The sequence below is a fragment of the Protomyctophum parallelum genome, assembly GCF_964188405.1.
Source record: "Protomyctophum parallelum genome assembly, chromosome: 6".
NCBI classification, from domain to species: domain Eukaryota; kingdom Metazoa; phylum Chordata; class Actinopteri; order Myctophiformes; family Myctophidae; genus Protomyctophum; species Protomyctophum parallelum.
This window is the reverse complement of record NC_139701.1, coordinates 28,257,583-28,274,384: the sequence shown is the minus strand read 5'-3', so window position 1 is coordinate 28,274,384 and position 16,802 is coordinate 28,257,583. Positions and strand designations below refer to the sequence as shown.

Genomic DNA, 16,802 nt, shown 5'->3' with positions numbered 1-16,802 from the left:
CTGTCCTCCCACTTCTTTCCTCTCTCCTCTCCATTCGGTCCTATTTTTTTATTGCGTAAGCATAAAGCACCATTTCCCACTTCTTTTCTGTTTATCCTCAGTCTGTTTCCATTCCTCCATGTATCTAACTGTCTCTCAGCTACCCTGGGGGGGTCGGGGTGGAGACGGCAGTGCAGGAAGCTTAAGTTGGCACTTCATTACCGGTTTACATTAAAGATTTAAAAAGGTTAGGCCACAGGTACTACTACGAAAGAGACTGACATACGGAGTGAGAGAGTGGCACTGGGGAAAGAGATGGATGTTAAGAAGATGTCTTCTTCTTCTTAGAGAGAGAGAGAGAGAGAGAGAGAGAGAGAGAGAGATGACCAGAAAGGTTTTTGATTTGCACTTAGTGCAGTACAATGCACTGAGGTGTCTGTTTGGAGACGATTCATCCTCTATACATCTATCCGATTGAAACACTGCCTCTCTAAATTACCTCTAAAACAACATTTCAGAGTGAGAGGAAATCCTTACGTTGATTTACAGTCAATGCTTTGGCGTGGCACTACCTGTATGTTCAAGAATGACATTCTACTTGATGGTGGCAATTGAGGACAAATGTCAGCTATCAATTGTAGCATAATGGCATAGTTGGAGATAGATGTCTTTCTAAAGAGCATCCATATCATGGTGCACTGTTAACCTTTACTGGATGGCTACAGGGCCGTGTGATTAGAGTTGACTCAACTCAACAGAAATGCTACCCATTTTCCTGTGAGAACTAATGCCTTATTTATAAAACATTGCACGGTGGTGTCGCACGGAAAATACCTGATCTACTAGCAAACTCATGATGCGCAGCAATGCGATCAGCTGTTTTTGACACATGCCACTGGCGTGCAACAACGTGTAAGTCAGGCTTAATAGCCCTGTGAATGGCTGAGGTTGAAGATCATTCCATGTAACTGTAATGCTGGGACATAAGTGTGACAATTACACGGTACTAGATAAGGCAATTCCACAAGACTTAATAGTCTGTGTGGTGATATTGCAGTAACGAGCAGTGGACTTCGTCAGTTAGCCACTGTGTCAGTAATTTCATTTGACAGATGGTTCTCCTGCCAAGTGATGTCACATTACTAACAGTGTGTTGAGCACCCTTCTCCTTCTCATCAATGACTGATTGCGGCTGGAGGGCATTTTTTGCGATATCCGTGACTGAACCACTAAGCAAGCAGTAATTATCTCTGGTGTGCTTTGTGGGTTTAGTAGTCCAGTCATGTTTAACTGGCAGGTAATACACTGCAGGACCGAGTCCACGCCTCGCTTTGATCACAACGAGACAGTTGTCCTCGAGGGCCGACCGCCTGCATTTCAAGTAGTTGTCGAAATGGGGGTCGGCTGTAATATTTCCGTTGAGTTTATGCATGTACTGTATGCAGTCTAAAGACGTAAGGAGTGTGTGTGTGTGCACGCAGCAATGGCGGCACGGTGGAACGCCGGTGAACGCCAACTTTGCTTCTTCTTTAACATCTAACAACCGCACCCGTTCTAACTACGACCATTAATGTAGTGGGTGCAGCTTTTGGAACTTTTGCAACTCCTGTGGCCGTGGCTATGTGTCAGAATGTGCTCAGCGACGTAGTCTACTACCGGCGACCACACTGCCTGACGGCCCCTCCCGATGACTTCCCTGCTGTGTGTCGGTCCGCCATCGGGGCAACGGTGTGTGGACTTCCAGGCCCATGAGAGCGGCGGTGGAGTGTGGAGAGCGCAGAGTCGGCAACTTCCCTACGGCATATTATGTCCGCTGTCGGAGCAGACGCAGAGGACCGGCGGTGTGAGACTGATGGCTCCGTTCTCTCTGATGGTCCAGCCTGGGACATGTCCACAGACAGTTGTGTGAGCGTTTCGAACTCTCGACAGCTTGGAGTGTCCAGAGGATGAGACAGAAGGACTTGCGAGGTGTTGTACTGTCCCTGTTGTACTGTCTATGACACCATATGAGAACAAGCCTAGTCCTGAGCACCGTCGTGTGAACGAATATGGCTATTAGAGACGCTGCTGAGTGACATTCTTGCTGTATCATGATTCCAAGACATGTGTCATAGGCTTGTGGTTGTAACATAAATGCACCCATAATGTTTGTGTCCTTGTGCATTTTCCTAAATACATTCTTAAAATGTGTGTGTGTGTGTGTGTGTGTGTGTGTGTGTGTGTGTGTGTGTGTGTGTGTGTGTCAATGAGAGAGAGAGAGAGAGAGAGAGAGAGAGAGAGAGAGAGAGAGAGAGAGAGAGAGAGAGAGAGAGAGAGAGAGACAGACAGTGACAGTGACAGAGAGATTGATCCTCTTACCACACTCCTTCATGGGTTCATCAGACCAGTCCCTGCAGTCTTTGACGTTGTCACACACCTTGCTGATGTCAATACACTCCCCGTTCTTACAGCGGAACTTTCTGCTACCGTCGCATTTTGTGGCTGTGAATTATGGAAGGACAATAATACAACTAGGTTAACTGGTTTATGATATGATGATATTAAATGCTAAACATTCATGTGATGTTCTATCGAGTATCGACAGTCATAGAACATGGGTTTCTTTGATGTGAAGTTGCATGCAGGTGGACATATGAACCTATTCCAAGCAATTCCTCTCAGGAGTGAGACAGCTGAAATGCACCTCTAACTGCAGCATACTCTCTGTCTACACACTGAAATGTGGGACAGATGGCAGCCAGTCTCTCTGCAGTGGACCCCTCTACTGAGCTTCAAAGTACCTTATTGAACAGTATACAGTATGTGAAAATTCAAAAACAAAAAATCTTGTTTAATGTAATGTCTGTTTGTACAGTTGCCTATATTGTGTTACGTGCTATATTTCTATGTTATGTTTAAAAAAAAGATTGGTGGTTCTATACATACTGTATGCAAATATGAAATGTAAGAACCTCAACAAAAACAGTTATGTGGAACAGTCTCAATTCCAATTCATACAAATCCAGTCTGGTCTATTTTTACACTGTTAGGGGTTAAATGAACATTGAGGCTATCACTGTGCAGCAGCTCAGGCGCTCAGCCTGTTGCGGTACTGTACGCATGCTGACAGCCAGGCAAGGAACTCATGTTAACTACAACTCCACTGTGGATGCATTACCAACACTGCTCTGGCATGGACTGATACAGGCGCAGACACCCACACCTTCTAACACACATCAGGCACTGTGAAACAGATTGCCACCCAAGTACTCAGGACCACATGATACAGTACATACATACAGTACAGGCATACATACAAATTATCTCTGCCTGTAAGCTTTGTATCTCAAAGACAAATGTACTGTATGCATGCGGACAGTGTGGTATTGATTTGCGAAGAAAGAAACACTAAGTAAAGCATACAGTCAGCATGGTTGAGAAGAGAAAGGGACGGGCATTTTCAAGGAAAAAATAAATATGTTTAAAAAATAAAAGTCATCTGGAACTAGTAGGAAGTTAGGAATAAAGAACTGATTCCCATAAACAATAAAGAAAGAAAGCAAGTGGGTGAAAGAATATAACAAAAAGAAGGAGAACAGAAAGGTAAAACTTTATTTGCTCCCATCATGAACATTTTGAGTATTTATAACTGCATGGTCATTCAGTGTCATTTGGGAACTATATCACTGTTCAATGACAAGTTGAACTTTTTTGTATGTATTTTACATTTCTTGCTGTACACACGTTTTCTCCCAAATGTAGTCATTCCTCCCCAAACACATTTCAATGCTGGTGTATCCTACACTGTCTCAACTGCCAGTGAGGAGCTCCCACCGGGAGGATATAGAGTCTGCATCCTATTCCTCCCACCCTACAATACCTGCTGACAGGTGCCACCCCAGCCCGTAGGAGTACGCACAGAGACACATATAATTCACATTAAATCGTGACACCAATAAATAAGAACTTCAAGTATATACTACGTTAGTTCAATTGATCCAAGCCAAAACTAAATCAATTGATTAAACATAAAAATAAACATGCTCTGAAACTGCATGTGGCCCAACCATCTGACCACTTAAGTGTACAGATGGTTGGGCCATGAACACTTTCAAGATTTTAAAGAATGTGATTCTTTGATGCGGTGCCGAGCCAAAGCATGATGTTGTTGTTATCCAAATCCATGTATCATTAATAACACTAGGAATAGTATAGACACTAAATAGTTCTTACTGTTGACACAGCCAGCTTCATCACTGTAGTCAGGACAGTCATGGACTTTGTTACACTGTTTGGTGCCGTGGATACAGGAGCCATCTCCACACTGGAACTCATCAGGACGACATGTCAGCAGGGCTGGAGGACGCACACGCACACACACACACACACACACACACACACACACACACACACACACACACACACACACACACACACACACACACACACACACACACACACACACACACACACACACGAGATGATGAGTAGCTGGTACTTGAGTGGATCACACCACTGTAGATTCCAGTATACAACTGTGACATGTCAGGCAGCTGACCGATTTAGTTGCTTATTTTATTTATTACCTCATTTCACTATACTGCTCCTCTTGCTGTCACATACTGTACAATTGCACTTTGCACGCCAATAACAAGTATAATATTTACACCTGTATTCACATAGGGTAAACAGAAAGGTTTTCCCATGTACAGTATACTGTACATGAGTTCTCTCACTGAGAAAAATGTATTATATGTCCACATAACCGGCAAGGGGCATGAATTTGCAATGATACAAAAGCAATATGTTGATGTATCGTTGACAGGTACAGACATTACAAGTGAACAATACAAATAATTTCATTTCTTGTCTAGGACAGAGGTACAGTTACAGTCTCTAAAAACAGATAACAGCTGACATGGAGTCAAATAAAATATAAAAACATGCCAACCTAGCCTTCTTTCTGTGCAATACTGTAAGCTGTATTATCTCATCACTACCAGCACACATCCTATGCTGCCAAATATAATCATAATTATGCAGGGTGCAAGAGCCTGCCCTACAGTATAACTATACTATATCACAACCATATGAGGAGGTTGATACCTGAGCAGCAGTACAATTGTCAGTATTAACCACTTAAACCCCATATACTTTGTTTAATGGAGTCTTCCAGGGCTCTATAATAGGTCTATAGAGGGTATGCGTGTGACATCATCATCAAACCAGGAAGTTATGCAGGAACGCCTACTGAGTGGCAAAAAACTACTTTCCTGGCCTTGACAGCCCATACATCCACGCAGAAAAGTCCTATATCTGATTGCATTAAACAACGTTAAACAATGTTGTGCTCACTTTGCATGTTGCTTTGCCACTCGATTTGCCACTCGATGTGCCATTCACTTTAAGCATGCGCATACCCTCTATACTAGGCCAAGAAGAGAGTTTGTAGATCTGCTGTTTGCTTAATGTTCGAATTCCCCCCAGAACAGGGACACCATGGTTCATGTGGGGCTAATTTATCCATTTGTAACTCTACGCAATAAAGTTGCAGGGTTATTATTGCACAGTTCAAACACACACATGGATGTGGACACGCATGCCCTCCAGGGGCATCATTGCAGATGCCTACCACCCTTCTCACAGCCTGAACTCCCTTATGTCGTCTGGAAAACGGCAGAGGAGAATCAGTGCCAGGACGGAAAGGATGCGGAGCAGTTTCTTTCCCCAGGCAATCAGACTTTTGAACTCCAGAGTCCCAAGTAGATAGGACATGAACCCGGGGAGGGATTCCTAATGTAAGAGAAGAGATGACATGAACTCTATGTTCAGTTTTTAATGCTTTTTTTTATCTGGCTATATGCATATTTATGAATTCCTGTAGTTTTTATGACTTAGGTTAGAGTTTTGCATTTGATATTTTTTATTCTTGTATGAGTCTGTGCTGTCTTTTTAACTAGGAGAAAAATAATTTAGTTTTTATTTTCTGCTGCTTGCGGTTGGAAAAACAAATTAAAGCAATATTGAATCTTGAATACACAGTTGCACGCACGCAAGTATAATCTCTGAGACAGGATCACAGGTTAAATTAGTTAAAAGAGTGATGTGTTAAATTGCGTGCCTGTGTGCGTGTGTGTGTGTGTGTGTGTGTGTGTTATTGGGTGTATTTCAATCTGTGATCAGGCCCACAAGGAGTTCATTCCAATCCAACAGTAATCATTCACACACAACTCTCGCCTGCACAAAAAAGAAAACGCTCCACTGGAAATGAAAAGCAGTCAGGTATTCATTCACTGTGCAAGACAACACACAGATACATGTGGATGGATGTTTGCGAGTAATGGATGGATGTTTGTGAGTAATGTAATTGTAATTGTAATTGTAATTGTGTGTGTGTGTGTGTGTGTGTGTGTGTGTGTGTGTGTGTGTGTGTGTGCGCGTGCGCGTGTGTGTGTTCCAGACAGCATATGGATATATGTTCGCTCCAGTATATCTCTGTGTACTGCAGCTCCATCCATGTGTGTGTACAGTACAGTATGTGTTTGTTATGGTGTCTGTGTTTGTGTCTGGTGCTTGGTCTAACAGTCAGGGGGGAGTTTATTCAAGTCATTCATCTTTTTAACTGGCGTTTTAATTATTCATGTGTTGCATCTTAGAGTTGCTCTGCCGAGGAATGGAAGGCAGACATGATCAACAACTCTAGGGACCAAAAGAATACATGACATACCATCACAGACTGTATCGGAAACCATTGCACAAGATACAATAATACACACATACATGTTCTATACACACGCACGCATGCACGCACACACGCACGCACGCGCGCACACGCACGCGCGCACACGCACGCGCACACACACACACACACACACACACACACACACACACACACACACACACACACACACACACACACACACACACACACACACACTCCGGCTGCATAACAATGCCTGAATGCCAGCTCGCTTAGTCTGGAATTCCTCTCGCACTCCACACAAAAATCCACACAGACGCTCTAGTGGTTAAATCAGCAGCGAGAAGAAGACATAATCCCGAGCCATCATACAAAATGCTGATTGTATCTGCCAAACGATTGGGATCTGAGGCTCAGCTAATTATGATAAATCCCCTGGATGAATAACAATAATAACATGTTACCATCTGCAGCTGTGTGGGTAAAACGGGAAGGGGGAGGGTGGACATTTTTGAGGGGGGGACTGAGAAGCGAGCGATGGACTATTTCTCATTTACATTAACCCCCTCATCACCCCACTTGTCTCAGCATATCTGCGAACAAACTCCGGCTTATTGAGACAGATGCCTCAAATGAGATATTATAATGATAACTGCTGATGTGTGGACGTCGCACACGTGTGTTTGTGTGTTCATGTGGCGAGCACGTGCTCGTGTGTTTGTCTGTGGCAGTATGACAAGGTGGTGGAGGAGAGAGAGCGTGATAGAGTGGTTCAAAAATCTCTCTCTCCCATTAATTTCTCGCTCCTCTCTGCAGTTTCCCATTGACTTCACACAGACCTCTCTCCCACTGCATCTGTGTGGCAACGCTGACAACAGGCATCACCTGCTGCCCCTCCCCCTTCAGGCACACACATCCCACGCTCAGACGCACAAACGCATTACCCGTAAAAATGCACACGCACTGACACGCACGCACGCACACAGTGCTCACACAGACTGTAACACAGCATATGGATAGAAGCCTATTGAGATAGATGACTCTAATATTCAGGAGACAGGGGGTTATTGAGCTGCGTGTAGGAGTTCTGGGACTCTGTGTTATGTGTGCAAAGGGCAACACGCTGGAATTGCTTGCCAATACTGTAGAAAGTGTGAACATTTGCCTGGAAGAAGCGGGTTTATTATTACATCCACCGATGTGGAGTTGGGGTGGGGGGAGGGTCATGTTTTCATTCCATTTGCTGTTAGCAGGATTGGTTTTGCATGAAACTATATGCGAAGTTCGGTCACAAGGCAATGAAGAAAATGATTAACTTTTCACACATTTGGCCATAGGCGACATGGCTTCTCATGACAAAGGGCATGTAACTTCCACGAACACATGAAACGCTAATTCACTTTTCCCACCGACTGACCAGATGTTTTTGCGGTATCTGGTGTTTCATCTATGTGAAATTGTCCACTAAATGGACTGCATTTATATAACGTCTTCTTACAAATCGGTATACAATGTTTTTCACATAAACTCATTCACACACAAATGACGGAGGAAACCATGCAAGGCACCAACATGCTCATCGTCGTCGGGAGCAGTCAGCGGTTCAGTGTTCAAGGACACACAGCCAGGAACAACCGGGCATCAAACCAGGAACCTTCCGGTTCCAAGACACGCTGCTCGACCTCTGCTCTATAGCCACTTGCTGCCCCTTCCTCTGTATTTACCCATCCTAACTATTATAGTGGGCAAGTGCCATTAATACAGGACCCAGGGAGCAGTTATAGGTCAGCAGACATAAAGTACAGTAAGAAGAATGCACTCAACTGAGTGCCATCTTTCTAGTTTACTGTAGCAGACATAGTGCGATTCTGATTGGATTGGAGAATTTTACACATGTGACTAAATTGAGTTTATTAGGAACCCCATTATCCGATGCATAACGATATCTTCCTGGGGTCGAAGAACTACATGATGATTTGACCCTATAGGCTGTGTAAGAAAGCGTGCGTGCATGAGTGTGTGCGTGCGTGCAATTGTACGCGTCTGTCTGTGTCCATCTGCGCATGTGTTTTGTGAAGTTACATCTATGTTTGTATTTTCTCTTTGGGTGTTAGCATGCATTAGCGTGCGCATGTGTGTTCACATGTACAAGTTTGCTGTGTCGTCTCCCTGAGTGTGGGAGTGTGAAGAGGAGAACAGATGGGGGGGTCGCGCTTTATAAGGGACCCTCACCTCCCACACGCACGCACGCGTGTCTGCGCAAACACACACACACACACACACACACACACACACACACACACACAGAAGTGCTCTCCACCGCTTGTAGAGATTATACAGTTGCATGGCAACACATGCTCACCATGACGACAGCAACAAAGAGCCTCCTTTAAATCATTTAATGTTGCATCAAAGGGGTTCAGAGTTTTTTGACTGAAACATGCTGCTATGCACAGTGCATCAACTGTAATAGGCCACGGTGAGATCATCTTTCCATTCATTCATATCTAGATTAGATTACTCATTCTTTCAGTTCAATACTCACTTAGGGGCTGTGTCCACAGAGGTATTTTTCTTGACACATACTATGTTTTGAATAGTTTTTTCAGTGGGAACGGAATTCTTACACTATGCTAGAAATGAGGCACTAAGCGCCTAGAGAGTTCGTTTTTAGGAGAGCACCTTTTGTTATCAGTTGAAAAAAAAGCTTTGGTGGACGCTTCTGGCGTGTGCACAAAATGAGCACGACAAACAAAGTGACCACACCCACGTAAATACGCTTACATTGTAGCCCATTGACTTATCCACACGTACAGAAAAAAAACACAGGTCTCATTGAAAATGAATTACTAGGCCTGTAAATCGCTGCTTATCTGAAAGGACCTTTACTCAGTCATGAATTCAACAAACCCATCCATCCATCCACTCACCCATCCATCCCTTCATATGCCAAACAGTTGGACTTACGGCAGTTGCTCTCATCAGATTTGTCCTTGCAGTCCGCATCCCCATCACACTTCCAGCTCAGCTGGACACACTCCCCGCTGCCACACGGGAACTCCCCAGCAGGGCAGCGTGGCTTCTGGGGCTCGGTCCTCCGGCTGCAGCGCTCCATGGACTCATCCGACTTGTCCTTGCAGTCCGGGTCGCCATCGCAGCTCCACAGCGCTGGGATGCACTCCGAGTCATTGCAGCGGAACTCGTGCGGGCCACAGGTGGGCGCTGAGCACTTCTGCTCATCGCTGCCGTCCCCGCAGTCATCGTCCCCGTCGCACACGTAGATGGGCGCCAGGCACATGCCATTGTGGCACTGGAACTCTTTGTCGGGGCAGGCCTTGGCATCTGTGGAGAAAGAGAATGAGGGTTTACAACATAGGCAGGCACACACACCCTATGTCTGGGCCTGGAGAGGAGAATTAAACACAGAGGCTTATAAGACCATTGTTTGATTAAATCATACACTATATTGCACTGAAGTGGAATAAATCCATTGCTCTGCTAGAACAGTGTTTGTATGAGTTGCCTTTTTTGCCTAGTTAAAAAGAGGCACTTTCTAATGAGGACGAGAGAGAGAGAGAGAGAGAGAGAGAGAGAGAGAGAGAGAGAGAGAGAGAGAGAGAGAGAGAGAGAACTTATCACTGTGTACATTCCAGTTTTTGGTCTAGTGTGCTTTGGTGTTTGGAGAGTGAGAGCGAGTGAAAGATTCAAAGTTTGGGTTAAAGTTTTTGATTAATGAAAAGAAACATATTTTAAGCCATTGGAGGGGTATAGGAGAACTGAAAGGAAAGCACAGACACTGAGTTTGATAGAAAGAGTGTTGGAGCCTGGCTGTGAATGCTAAATGTGTTTCATGCGTGTATCCATCAGATGCTGGGCCAATGTGTTTAATAGGACCAGTTCATTTAATGGATAACTGGGCCGAGGTACTTAACATTTATAGGTTCTTCATAAGGGACGCGCAGATTTACCATCTCAAAGGGGACGTTTGTGCACATGGCAGATAAACACAGCCACACACACATGCACGTTCTCGCACAAGCACTCATGCACACAAGCATGCACGCACACAGTTTTTTCGACATTCACAACTCCCCTGCCTGCTGACTGTTGGAAACTAACAAGAAAAGATTGCCAATAATATTTTACCTATATATATTTTCACCTATCAGATTTCCTCCTCTGTGTTCATATGCACTGTGTGTGTACTGTACATGCTACTGGCAGATGGCTGTCATCCTCCTTCCTCCCTGCATTATGGCATTATCTAATACTGTGAGGTAGAAACGCATCACTATGATTCATGCGTTGCACTTTAAATAGGAACACACTTGTCCTTTGATGTACCTCTCCTCACCAAACATGCAGCGTAACCTCTCTCTCTCTCTCTCTCTCTCTCTCTCTCTCTCTCTCTCTCTCTCTCTCTCTCCCCCATGGTGTGCGTGTGCAATGGGGACTCATTATGATAATAGCCTATCGGATTGCCTGCTAGTTATTACCGCTAGCATACTAATCATCCCTGCACAGATCTACTAATTTAATTAAAATGAAGCAAATAAACAGCAGCACCAACACAATCCTGGCAGTAGCCTAGGCAGACACAGAGGTCGTGTAAGGTTAGGCAAACACGCAGTTGGGCAATTTCTTTACAAAACGTTCTACATAAATGCCAGACGTAAATTGCTTTGCAGTGGAGTGTTTAGTAATGTGAACCAGTGAGACGCTCTGAGGGTCTCACTACTACTGTATAACCAGTGAGACGCTTTGAGGGCGAGAAGCGTATCAATGTGAAAGGAAGCATTGGGTTAGTTCATGTAGGCCACGGCAGTCGGCACTCAGCCCCAGCTGTCATCAGCTAATCAGCCACACATTTCTACACACCGATCACAGCTCTTGGCACAAGGTGGTCCATATGAACGACTCCCTCCAAAATATCCTGATCTCTACACCCTTGTTGCCACACATGCACGCTGCTGCGAGTCTTGTATGGTTCAACGCTTAAACTGATATTCAATGTCTTGCTTTGCATACCCATAGGGCATTTCTGCATTGCACTCCCTGATTTAGCTTAGCTAATAATTCTTGGCTAATTCATGAAGCACCTAAAATCTATAATTGACGGGAGTCCCTCAGGGGTCTATACTGTTTAGACGCCCTCCTCGTTTCACTCTACACCAAACCTCTGCACTGAAAATAGTCGATATACAAGCTCACAGCGCGTTTAGAATGAATAAGCTAGTGTTCACGTGGTTTGTGGAGCCATCAGTGCCAAGTGCCAAATGTATTCTATTTGTTGCAATAAATGGTAAAATCTACGAGAGTGAGAGATTTAACGAGAGGCATAGCAGAGGAACTGTAAAATGAATGCAAGTACAACACACACAGCAACAAAAGATATTCATGGTTTCACGGTTTGGTCAAATGACATCCTGATTTCTAAAGCCCTTCTCAATCCCTTCACCTCTGTTTCACCTCAATGCCTCAGCACGGCTATCTGCTTTATCTGTTCCTTTCACGGCTTCATAGAAAAGCGGAGAATGTGATCAATGTACAATGGACATTGTAGGGCTTTACTGATGAAAGGAATTGTGATCTTATTATTTTACACTGTAGCTTTCGTATTTTGGTTTAATTTCCGTGTTTTACGCACATATAGTGGTCACTGAAATTCAATATGAACTGCAAATTCAGGTTCACAGGTTCGGGATTTGTAGAAGTACAAGTACATTGGCCCCGTTATTACAAATTATGCTAGGATGACAGATACTGAAATGTCTGGTTGCTTTACAAATACAGCATGTATTGTAAAAAAAATTAAAAGTAGTTTTTCCTGACTGTGGTTCATATTTAATTTAATTTGACCCACTTTACAATTTAGTCATTTAGCAGACGCTCTTAACCAGAACGACAAAATGCAAGGTTGCCGTAAATTTTCTAAATTTCAAAACGTATGGCTTCGGCCTGGCGGAGGCATAAAGTAATTACTTTAGTTATATTATCAAAGAAATGTTGAGATTCCAGTGCCGTTCCACCATGCATTTCTATGGTAAAGACTAGTGCTCCTCTTCCCACAGTCCGTGCACCATGTTCCATTGCTCTGCACCATGTTCACCATGCAGTTCGTGCACCATGTTCCATTGCTCTGCACCATGTTCACCATGCACCATGCAGTCCGTGCACCATGTTCCATTGCTCTGCACCATGTTCACCATGCAGTCCGTGCACCATGTTCCATTGCTCTGCACCATGTTCACCATGCACCATGCAGTTCGTGCACCATGTTCCATTGCTCTGCACCATGTTCACCATGCAGTCCGTGCACCATGTTCCATTGCTCTGCACCATGTTCACCATGCACCATGCAGTTCGTGCACCATGTTCCATTGCTCTGCACCATGTTCACCATGCAGTCCGTGCACCATGTTCCATTGCTCTGCACCATGTTCACCATGTTCACCATGCAGTCCGTGCACCATGATCCATTGCTCTCAGTGGCTTGCTTTCTTTGGCAAAATACCCTGGACAGTTCACATAGAAAATAATTCAACATTTGGAGAGTGGTGGGTGCCGCTCATCAATGTCACTTTTTCGACTAAATATTAAATATAGAGGAAATGGCAAGACTAAAAAGATCATCAAACATTAGGGGGATGTTGAGGAATGTGGAGGATGTCGGTGGCATCGTACGCCCCCCGGAAACCCCACCTGAGTATGTAGTAACTAGTAAGAGCAAAATGTGATTATGGTTAATGTAGGAAGACTATAGTCCAGACGAAAGCTTGACTATCCAATAAAGCAGTATTCAACGGGTTCACGTTTACCGATTACAGTCTCAAGCCGGTGATTAACAGGCAGTATTCCATTAAATCATGGTCCATGAGACCGCCTTCGCCATGCAGGTGGTCTCATTTAACCCTGGGTCAAAGCCATCAGTCCATCCATCCCCAGACCCACTGCTGGGCATCTAATAGATGGTGCAGGGAGATGGGGTACAGCAGCTCATTGACCATTGAAAAGGACACCCAAAATCTCTCAGAGTCACATTACAATACTGCAAAGAGGCAGAGATGGACACATGTAATGTGCACACAGACATACTGTACATCTGACGCAAAGAAACATGTTATCGATGTCAGATGGAAATCTTGTCCAAAACCATTACTTTTCAGGAAATGGGGGGCAGGATGGAGGTGTTACATCCTCCCGGTGGGGGCTCCTCACAGGCAGGTGAGCCAGTATGGTACAATACACAGAAAGGAACATATATAAATGTGTGGACCCCACACATGGGGAGGACCTACTGTAAGTGGCATTACTAAAATAGAGGTAAAACATTATTTACTGATAATTGATTAAATACAATTAAATAGATAATATAGCCAAAATCCATTGGACTGAAGCTAACACAATTCTTTTGTTTTCTTAACATGCACCCACATCACCTCAGCCATCTTTATGAGTCAGTGAGCTTTCTGTTTCTGGAGCGTGCAATGTAACGCACGCACGTGCACGCACACACACACACACACACCCACACCCCTGAACGAACCTGACTTTATTAGGTATGCTCTCAGAAACACAAGCTGGAGAGCATTGACGGCTCAAACAACCGGAAGTATTGTGGTAAACACATTTTAGAAGGTGACAGACACTGTGTAAAACCTCACATTCCACTGGCTCTCGCCGTCTCATTAATGTCTAACCACAAACGCACCCCGGCGACACCGGGACACATTTTTAATGGAGGGCTGGGTTAATGGCCCGTGTTAACAGACAAACAACATGTTAGTCTACTCCATGGAATATCAATATGTACGCATCATCATCCACAGAGGAGCATCAATAACATAAAAATATGTGTAGAATGAAGCATGAGGCGGTGTGTCAGGCACACTTTGGTAAATGTAGATAAAATATTATGGATATTCATCACCATGTAAAGGGAGAAAAGTGTAAATTCCTTAAAGAGAGGAAGAGTGAATGCACTGGAAAAAAGATGTAATTCATTATGCAGTATTTTGTTTACATACAGTAGGTATCATTTACTAAAGCACCCAAACCCTATACAGTATACTTCGCTGAATGAGTCCCCCAGTGGTCTATAGGCTTCTTGGTCCCTCCTTTTGTCCCAAATCTCTTCTACGTTTGTCCCTCTACACCAAATCTCTTCGTTCACAACGCGCTGTGAGCTTGCATATTTATCTTCGTCAAATGTTTGCCTATTTTCACTGAATGTTCAATCTATTAAGTGCCCGCCATAGGGATGCTAGAGTGGTTAACCTGGGTGAGTCACATTGAGATTTCAATCTCTTCTTCAAATGGATCCTGGTACATTTTAAAGCAATGACCTGCTTCACACAGTGACAAGCATTTATAGTATGGACGGACGGATGGACGGACGGATGGACAGACGGACGGACGGACGGACGGACGGGAAAACAGTCTCTGGCCTGGTAGAGACAATAAAGATATACAGTATACAAACATATGTACTGTATGTGAAAGCACGTATATACATGGTATTTATAACATTAGCATCATATGCAGGTGTCAACATGTTCTTTTAAAAACATAGCAGATGTGTACAGTACATATTATTTAAAACATTAGAGGGCAGTACAAGTTACACTATAACTACAGTGCAGAGGTTCTCATATAGTGTATTGTGAACTTGGTAAAAACCATGGTTAAAGTGTGGATATAGCATTCCTGATTGCATAATGAAAGCCATAACTGGAAACCTTTATGTGGAGAATCATGTGGACTGGATAGGGTGCACAGACCAACAATAACACTGTTAAATATAATGCAATAAAAGCCAGTGTTCTTGTGGCAAGTTGTCTCTTTTTATTAGGCTCACCAGCTGTACTGGTACTGTACCGCTGATATGTGTCAAACTAGCCAACTCATACATTTTGCTGCCAATAGACATTAAAGTCTCAAACTAGAGGCCATTGTGTTTATACAAGCCTGGCAGCCATCCTATACCTCCACTGGATGGTATGCAGAGAAACAAATAAACTTTGAATAACACAACGGTCCAATTCAACTAAATCTAACAAGCTTCTTCTCTGATATCTGCAATACTGAAATATTTCAGGATACCTCTGCATTCATGTGACCTGGGTTGGAGTTGGCAAAGGGGCGCTTGAAGGGGTGGGTTTAGTGTTCTGCTGTGTGTTCATTATGTACTATTAATGCTTTCTATTTTACTTGTATTTGCTGTAAAAAGAAAAAAATATGAATACACAGTGTTTAATTTGACTCTACTCTCTTACTAGCAATAAAATAAAAATAAGGAAATAAATGCCTTGAATGATTTGAGTTAACTGCCAATATAGAGAAATATGCGTTAGTTCATGCAAGGCACGGGAGTCAAAACAGCTCAGCTGTAATCAGCTGTCAGTCTGCTGATTGCTTTCAATCAGCCATGCAATTACCTACACACCAATCCCACCTCATTCCCTCAACAAGGCGGTCCGTTTAAATACGGCTCTCTTCTACACTAGGGCCACTTTTAGACGGAAACAAAGTCCTGTTGCGTTCTATTTTTGAGTGGTGCAATTAACCACTCCTACAACCAGTAATGTCCGTGTGTATCATGTATCATGAGCACGAGTGGTGTGCGCATGCGTGAAATTCACGCGTGTGTGTACAATGCGCGTGCCTGCACAATGTGTGCCTAGCACATAGCAACACAATGCTGTGTCATAGCAACACACATCGATGCTGCGTGCGTGCGGTATCGCACGTGTGTGTGTGTAGATGCGCGTGCCTGCACAATGCGTGCCTAGCACGTAGCAACACAATGCTGCGTCGTAGCAACACACATCAATGCTGACTGTAGTCTCCAAGGGGAAGAGAGAAGCTAACGGTTAGCATGTAGCTACAGGCTAACATTACACTGTAGTCTCCAAGGGGAAGAGAGAAGCTAACGGTTAGCATGTAGCTACAGGCTAACATTACACTGTAGTCTCCAAGGGGAAGAGGGAAGCTAACGGATTGCATGTAGCTACAGCCAGGCTAACATTACACTGTAGTCTCCATAAAGGGTGTTTAGTTATGATGACCATAAGATAACTGAAGCTACATTAATGCAGCACTTTACTTTGGTTTGGAGTTCAATTAAAACTCTAAAGTATTCAAC

At 43.9% G+C, this 16,802-nt stretch overlaps 1 protein-coding gene across 1 annotated transcript in view; it reads right to left on the bottom strand.

Moving 5' to 3' along the window:
• The window catches only part of lrp8 (low density lipoprotein receptor-related protein 8, apolipoprotein e receptor), a gene marked incomplete at its 5' end in the record, with an annotated part of 196,141 nt that overhangs the window by 38,143 nt on the left and 141,196 nt on the right, over positions 1 to 16,802 (bottom strand). The window contains 3 exons of the mRNA XM_083768158.1: positions 2,338 to 2,460; positions 4,192 to 4,314; positions 9,626 to 10,000. Of these exons, the coding sequence (XP_083624284.1) occupies positions 2,338 to 2,460; positions 4,192 to 4,314; positions 9,626 to 10,000 (621 nt within the window). The remainder of the gene's footprint in view (positions 1 to 2,337; positions 2,461 to 4,191; positions 4,315 to 9,625; positions 10,001 to 16,802) is intronic.